Raw genomic sequence first — 8,576 nt, forward strand, 5'->3', positions numbered from 1 at the left:
TAAAGATTTCTTTTTATGAGTTCAAAATAAAAAAGATTTTATCTTTTTATTCATTATTCTAGAAGATGCTCAATCCCATTCATCTTTCTAATTATTATTATTATTATTTTTTTTTTTGTTCGATCAAATATAATTATTGGTTTAGTTATAAAAAATATTCACATTCTTACAAAATTTGTGCGACTTTTTATAAACGTCTTAAAACTACATTTAAAATATAAATTTATTAAAATATTAGACGAAAATAATTGAGACATAGAATGATGTGGCAACCACGTAAAATAAAAGTTGGAACGCAAATACTACCACATCGTTCTACGTCTTAATTTTCATTAGGTCGAAAGTAATATATTGTCTAAAAGAATTGGGGTATTTATGTAAACCGATGAAAATTTTTAAGGGTATTTTTGTAATTTAGTCAAACTTATTTAAAAATTTTACGACAATTCAGAAACTACTCTGGTAATTTAACACGACAGTTCAGAAACTAATCTGATAATTTAACACGGTAATAGAGAGTATATATATATATTCCACCGGAACAAGCTCACTTTAGCTGCCCAAACAGCAACAGCTCGAGGACTGCGTTAATGAAATGGCCAAAGGAGATGACACATTTGTCGTCATCCCATGTGAGAATGAGACCAAATTGTTGTGTTTTTCGGACCAAATTGGTCCTTAATTCATTGGGTGTTTTAAGGATTTTATGCAACTCTTTTCCCATCTCTTTTTGTTTGTTTTTATCTTTCGTCCTTTTGTTTCCAGAAAGCTTCGTTCACTCGTTTTTACGTAGAGAAACGGTTGAAGATATTTAGTAATAAATTATAATTTATATCTATATTATAGTTGATATTTTATTATAGGCAAATATCTAGATATTTATCTTTTTAAGTATCTTTCTATTTATTACTTTTCCCTTATTTTATTATAAATGGATAACTTTCACGCCATTTTGGTGTAGTGGATTAAGCAAACATTCTCAGGAACAAAACAAACTTCCTACATCTATCTTATTCGGAGGTTGGAGAATAAGTTTTTAACAGATCTATGCAATAAAACAATTCCATGAAGTCGTGAAGCGAGAAAGTTGTTGATTTGGATAACGAGTCTTGAAACCTACCCGAGATTTATAATGGTACTATCTTAAGGAACGTAACATTCCCATGAGGTCGTAGGTTCAAATCTTCACCCGATGGGAATGTGAAACAGGGTGGGTGTTGATTTGAGTAACGGAATTTTAAATCCTACCCAAGTTTGAGCAAAAATGAAAAAAGATCACGCTGATTAGGGAACGGGATAGTCGTTGACATGGATAACACAGTTCAAAGTCCATACGAGTTTTAATCGATTGTGGAACGGGTCGAATGTTGAGGTGAAGAAGGGGATTGAAGACTGGGGCAAAGCACAATGAATTCCTATATGGTTAGGTACACCAAACCTCTCCCTGATGGCCTGCAAAATTCCTAAGTTCTCCAACTTTTGGATGTGTATTTAATAAGCTCAAAAGGACTAAAGGTTTGAAATGCAGAACCAAGACATGCAAGATATTTCATCTTTGCATTGCAGCAGTAGTTTCAGGCCACTTATTTGATCTTAAGATCCAGATGGGACTCAACTGATGAAGAAAGGTCAAAAACAAAGCTAGCCATAACATGCAGCTCAGTTCCTCCTGGTTCTGTCACATGCATTGCCTCCCTCCACAATCAACTAAATGAATCCAAGTGGGTTCCGTGTCGTGTCGTGTCGTGTCGTGATGTTTTGTTTCTGCTGTAAAACTAAGAAGAGTGGTCATTGATTGTGAGATCCCACATTGGTTGAAGAGGGGAACGAAACATTTCTTATAAAAGTGTGGAAACCTTTCTTTAGTAGACGTGTCTTAAAACTATGAGGCTGACGCGGTACGTGACAGGCTAAAGTAGACAATATTTGCTAGCGGTGGATTTGAGCTGTTACAAATGGTATCAGAGCCAGACATTGGGCGGTGTGCCAGTGAAGACGATGGCTCCCAAGAGGGGTGGATTGTGTGATCCCACTTTGGTTGGAGAAGGGAATGAAACATTTCTTATAAGAGTGTGGAAACTTCTCCCTAGTAGACGCGTTTTAAAACCATAAGGTTGACAGCAATATGTAACAGGCTAAAGCGGACAATATCTACTAGCGGTGAGTTTAGGCTATTATTACAAATGGTACAAAAGCCAGGCACCGGGAGGTGTGCCAGCAAGGATGCTGACTCCAAAAAAGGGTGGATTGTAAGATCTCACTGGGAATGAAACATTCCTTATAAGGGCGCAGAAACCTCTCTTTAGTAGACGTGTTTTAAAACCGTGAGGTTAACGGCGATATGTAATAAGCTAAAATGGATCATATCTACTAGTAGTAGGCTTGAACTATTATTATTGATCTTCAAACGAACCCGTTGATAAACGGAAGGGAATGGGAATGGAGAGGAAGTAAAACTCCATTGAATGCAGTAGCTTTCAAGAACGTGTCGCTGTTTGTGTAATAAAGACAGAGAGTGACAAGCTCCATGAAACATGTTGTCAGACATGTGTATGTGATGGTTACCTTTCGGAAAATTGGTCCCTTCCTTTTGGTAAAAAAAAAGAAAGAGAAATGGATTCCAACAGCCCTCTGCCTCACTTCCCATACTTTCTTTTCTACCTCCCCAAATGGGTTCCCTCTCATCATCTTTCAAACAAATAACATGATCTCTGTGTGTTATCCTCTGCTGCATCAGTCACGACTGTGAAATTCATCTCGGCTCGTTCTAACTACCGTTTAAATGGGATGTCCTCGATCGTGTGTTAAAATGAAGCAAATGGGAGTATATATCTATAATAGCCCAAGCCCACTAATTGCAGATATTGTCCGCTTTGATCCGTTACGTATCGCCTTCCCTCATTGTTTTAGAACACGTCTACTAGTGAGAGGTTTCCACACCCTTACGAGACCTCTCTAACCAATTTGGATCTCACAATGTCTCCGTCGTTCTAGATTTCTTGGCAAATTAGGCTTGGATTTCAGACTAGGTCCTCTTAGGGAAAAGGAGATAAATGACACATTCTATGAAAAGGACTTGAACCATAAGACTCGTCTCTTCTAAAATTATTGTTCATACACGGCTGTGGAGTATAAAAGAATGTCCAGGTAAATACTGTTGGGTTATAATCATCAACTCTAAGGAAATTTTAATAAGTAATTCCTCGAAAAGTATGATAATAAAGAACGAAAGCAGGGCGGGTGTGTTTTCCCTACATTTTCCTTCTCTTGGGACTTAGAATGAAGTTGTCGTCGTCGCTATCGTTCGTGACCTTTTGCTTTGCTTTTAGATCGCCATTCTTAGAGGGTTGTTGTGGCCTCTGTGAACTCTCTGGTTTGCTCGGCTGTTTAGGTGATTTAATCGGAGTCCCGGATCTCTGTTCCTTTTGTCTTCTCAGTTTCTTCTCGTATGCCTTTTTCGCCTTTTCGGGTGATAACATGCCATGTTCCATCATCCTAGAAATTTAGACTGGTTATCCCATTTGGCTTCTCAACAGAGTAATGCACAGAAACCATAAAAATGTTGAAAAGAGATGCATTCTCAACCAAAGACAATAAGGGTGCTAGCAATCTCGTTTTGACATAACAAAACAACGAAAAGGATACACGATTCGAATATTTGATATGAGATAACGAAGGGCTAACAGTCTCATGTTAACGACGAATATATCAATAAATATAATGGCATGCTTCAAAAATCATAATCATAAACTCGGGTCAATTCAGTTCTCACAAGACCTGAAATATTCGGATATTTTTCACAAGACATGCAAATGATTGTTACTAGCTTTCTTTTTAGCTCTAAATTTGAGCACCCTAAATCGATATTTAAGTACATAAGACCACTGATTGAATCCTGTTCGTACCAAAAAACACGAAACCTTTGTGTTTATAATTCGTAAACCCACAGCACCTTGCTTTGATCTTAACTATACAAGAGCTAATTAGTTTTTTCGCTACAGAAGGTCCTATGTCCTGTCTTATACATTATAATTTTGGAATCTTCTTCAAGTGCAAATTCATCTTTTAACAAGTCCAAGTCCACGGCTAGCCGATATTGTCCTCTTTGGGTTTTCCCTTTCGGGCTTCCTCTCAAGGTTTTTAAAACGCGCCTACTAGGGATAGGTTTCCACATCCTTTAAAGAATGCTTCATTCTCCTTCTCAACCGATGTGGGATCTCATAATCCACCCCCCTTCGGGACCTAGTGTCCTTGTTAGCACTCGTTCCTTTCTCCAATCGATGTGGGAACTCCCACCCAATCCACCCCCTTCGGAGCCCAATGTCCTTGTTGGCACACAATCTCGTGTCCACCCCCCTTCAGTGTTCAGCCTCCTCGCTAGCACATCGCCCGGTGTCTGGCTCTGATACCATTTGTAACGGCCCAAGCCCACCGCTAGCAGATACTGTCCTTTTTGGGTTTTCTCTTTCGGGCTTTCCCTCAGGGTTTTTAAAATGCGTCACCCTGATTTCCACCCCCTTTAAAGAATGTTTCGTTCTCCTCCCGAACCGATGTGGGATCTCACAACTTTTTTAATCCATTGTAAGTTAGAAGTACTTTTGCATGAAGAACTGCCAAAGTAACACATGAATTTCAAACCAAAAGAAAAAACTTGTTCTCAACTCTCCTAGAAGATCAACTTCATACAACCTTTATTTTAATGTTAACGCTCCTTAATATCAACCAGTAATCCAGCAGGAGACACCAATTTTTGGTGCATTGTTCCTAAAAGCCAACAAATCACACCAGACCTTCACTCAGGGAAAGAATTCTCATTCTGGCAAACAAATGACTCAGTCCATGATCCAGCCATTTCTCATGTAACTTAACAATCCTAAAACAAGATAATTGTCTTTGAACTGCAATCTTGTTGGGGGCGGAAAAATATACTCTTCCACCTAAACATAGTTCCTTGAGCTCGTTACAGTTGCCCCGCAATATATCCATTAAAACCAGTAACAGATGATAAAAAAAAAAAAAAAAAGAAGACTTTTGTTTAATTGTTTATTTCAAGATATATGTGGAATTCATTCCAACCCTAAGACTCCATGGAGAGACTTCTCCCGCCCAAACGATAGCACATTGAGAGTTCAAAGGTTTTCGTTAATTAAGATCCTATTGGGTGGTTTGAATCCAAGACCTTTGTTGAGAAATTTCCTCAAACGTCCTAGGCTGGGCTTCCCCTCAAGTTTTTAAAATGCGTCTGCTAGGGAGAGGTTTCCACACCTTTATAAAGAATGCTTCGTTCTCCTCTCCGACTGATGATAGATCTCATAATCCACCCCCCTTTGGGGCCCAATGTCCTTTCTAGTATACCGCCTCGTCTCCAACCCCCTTTGGGGCTCGGCCTCCTCACTGGCACATCACCCAGTGTTTGGCTCTGAAACCAACTATAACAGTCTTCCACACCCTTATTAGGAATGTTTCGTTCCCCTCTCCAACCGATGTGGGATCTTACACTCTCTACACGTCAGTCACATGTAAATAACTCACATTGCACACTTTATACCTTATCCATAAACTCAAGTTACAAAATGAACAAATTCAGAAAGTAGAAAGAACATAGAAGGATCAAATGCAGGCTATTATACTCAATTCTGATATACTCCATCATGAATATAAGCATAAGCTTCCAGCGGAAGACATTTGCATAAAGTTGGATTTGTTTTCATATGAAGAGCTAGCAACTTATCCAATCTATCGTTTCTATCATCAAGTTGGATTTGTTTTCATATGAAGATCTCACACTCTCTACACGTCAGTCACATGTAAATAACTCACATTGCACACTTTATACCTTATCCATAAACTCAAGTTACAAAATGAACAAATTCAGAAAGTAGAAAGAACATAGAAGGATCAAATGCAGGCTATTATACTCAATTCTGATATACTCCATCATGAATATAAGCATAAGCTTCCAGCGGAAGACATTTGCATAAAGTTGGATTTGTTTTCATATGAAGAGCTAGCAACTTATCCAATCTATCGTTTCTATCATCAATATTGGATCAGACATGAAAAGTTTCAGTCATAACCCAATGGTTCATCTTGTCTGAGTAACCAAAATACTGAGCAAGTGTCACATGAAAACTGGAATAACCAAAACACAAAGGAAACACTTGGTGGTAAAGTTGTTTGACAGAGCTTATCTGTCCCTAAAAGGCAGCCTCTCGTGTACAATTTCGACTGCACTTAGTCCCTACAATTCGAATAGAAAACCTAAAGTAGTAGTACATTATGTGGATGATAATCATCATCCAACTTCACTGATTGAGACGATCACGGATTATCATAGGCCTAAAGCTCATGCTCTTGGTATCGGTTTATATGGTTCTAATAAACCAACTTCAAATTTCAAAACATCAGCTAATCAATCATCAATCGTATCCTATAGCACTAGAAATAACATTCTATGTCGGAGTTCTTATTGCTTTTGCTCTCATCACCGATTATACCCTTACATACATGATTACCAGATATCTATAGAGAGGCACATTACAGGACTTGTATGCTTCTAAGTCAAAATCTTATTAAAAATGGGAGCATATGGATTGGGTCAAATCAATACTATATTCATGGTTTTATAAAGACCTCAAAGAATGCTCAAAAGAATATCAGAAAACAAACCGCACCAAAACTCTGCCATTTCACTTGCTGGTATCTGTTTCGACAAGGACTCGTAAAATATCCGAAGGGGCTCTCTCTGTTCATAGCATACAAAAGAGCAAGAATGATGAGTTCATCAATCATATCAACAACAAAAAACCATCAAGGATTAAAGTACAAACCTCTTCAGGTGGATCACATTTCTGACCAGGCAAATTATACACTTTCTTTTCTCTCACTTTAGCAGTAGTAACAGTTGTAGTAGTTTTTGTTGTCGCCCTTGAAGAACTCGAACTTGTCTTTGACTTCACCTTCCATAAACAAATCAATTGAAACCCAAATTCAAAATCAACGATCAGAGAAAAGGAAGGATTCAAAAAAATTCCAAAGCCACCAAGAACAGCAGCCCGCCCAATGAGGTGAATCCCCCAATGAAATACGAAATTAGAACATCGGAAGTAACTGAAAGAACCCTCACAAACTCCAAATTTCAATTACCCCAAATCCGTTACTCTTACCGATCTTAGATGCGTTTCAAAACATCAAAACAATTCAGACAAAAAAAGAACAAACAATTCGCGACAGATTTCCAAAATTAGTACCTCGGATTTAGTGACAACAGAGACGGATTTGTGTTTGGAAGATGGATTTGAGTTCTTGATGGAGCCGCCATCTTGATTACCAGGTTTTTGCTTCGAAACAGTGGATTTGGGCTCTGAAACCATAATTGGTTTTAGGTTTTAGGTTTTTTGCCTATTGATTAGGCTATATATCAGAAGATCTGTATCAGAAGAAACAACCTTCTTCCTCCCGTCTCCTTGTTCTTAACACTCCTTCCTTCCCAAGCTGAAGAATTATCTCTACAGTTCGAACTGCTTCAGAATAGGAATAACATAAATAAATTTAAAGCATCACAATTTCGCCAATTAATATGCTCATGTTTCCTTTTTAACTACAATCTCAGGTGAATTTTACTCACCTCGATAGTCTCGTGGGCTGAGTCGGGTCGGGTTGGGTCGAGTCCGGTCTCCTCCTAATTTATTATTATTATTTTCTTAAATAAGAAAATTAGAGAAATGAGATAATATTCTAGATAGACCGTGTATATGGATTGAATTGAATTAAGACATTTTTTTTGAGTTCTAGCTTGTCAGGTTGGTAACCCGAATCACCTGAATATAAGTCATGGTTTTGTTGTTTTTTTTAAAAAAAATTATTTATTCATAATACGTGGTACATTATTTTTTGAGTTCTAACTTCGTGTGAGTCTAATATTTTTACTTTGTTGTAAGCAAAATGCATTTGATATGCTACATGTTCTTATTTCTTTGTTCGTGATAAAATGTCATCACTACCCTAAGGGTTAAGCCCATAATTATATTTATGATTTTAGAAATAAATTTAGGAAAATGATTTAAGGATTATAGGAATAAATTTAGGAAAAATGATTTAGGTATTTTAGGAAAAAAAAGTCGAGAAATTTTAGAAATAGATTGACTGTTCTCCATATAAATATCCCTATCCTAGTAGTTCATCATCCCAAGAAATCACAAGTAATACAAAATAGTTTCTACAGAGTGTTTTGTAAATCTCTTCTCGATTGATCTTAATAAAGTGTGCGAATATTTTCTACAGATAGTTGTGTTCAACATTCCCGTCCTATAATCACTCCTTGTCATGTTTATTGTGAGATCTCACATCGGTTGGAGAGGGGAACGAAACATTTCTTATAAGGGTGTAAAAACCTCTCACTAATAGATGCGTTTTAAAACCGTGAGGCTACAGTGATACGTAACGGGCCAAAGTGAACAATATCTGTTAGCAATGGTTTTGGGCGGTTATAGTTGGTATTAGAGCTCGGCACTAAGCGGTGTGCCAGTGAAGATGCTAACCCTGAAGGGGGGGGGGAGTGGATTGTGAGATCTTAC

At 37.6% G+C, this 8,576-nt stretch overlaps 1 protein-coding gene across 2 annotated transcripts; it reads right to left on the minus strand.

Annotated features, from left to right (window-relative positions):
• Positions 1–3,061: 3,061 nt before the first annotated feature.
• LOC111805687 (uncharacterized) lies at positions 3,062–7,548 on the minus strand. 2 transcript variants are annotated; one of them, XM_023690854.2, is made up of 4 exons: positions 7,251–7,547; positions 6,831–6,959; positions 6,675–6,745; positions 3,062–3,495 (listed from the first exon to the last, which is right to left on the minus strand). In XM_023690854.2, the coding sequence occupies exons 1-4, from the start codon at positions 7,371–7,373 to the stop codon at positions 3,252–3,254; spliced, it is 567 nt and encodes a 188-aa protein (XP_023546622.2). In that variant the 5' UTR covers positions 7,374–7,547; the 3' UTR covers positions 3,062–3,251. The 2 variants fall into 2 exon arrangements, with proteins under 2 accessions (XP_023546622.2, XP_023546623.1); XM_023690855.2 differs by having other exon boundaries at positions 3,356–3,495; positions 6,670–6,745; positions 7,251–7,548.
• Between the last annotated feature and the right edge of the window lie 1,028 nt (positions 7,549–8,576).

Source organism: Cucurbita pepo, chromosome 11 (assembly GCF_057944985.1).
Source record: "Cucurbita pepo subsp. pepo isolate OVF chromosome 11, ASM5794498v1, whole genome shotgun sequence".
Classification (NCBI taxonomy): domain Eukaryota; kingdom Viridiplantae; phylum Streptophyta; class Magnoliopsida; order Cucurbitales; family Cucurbitaceae; genus Cucurbita; species Cucurbita pepo.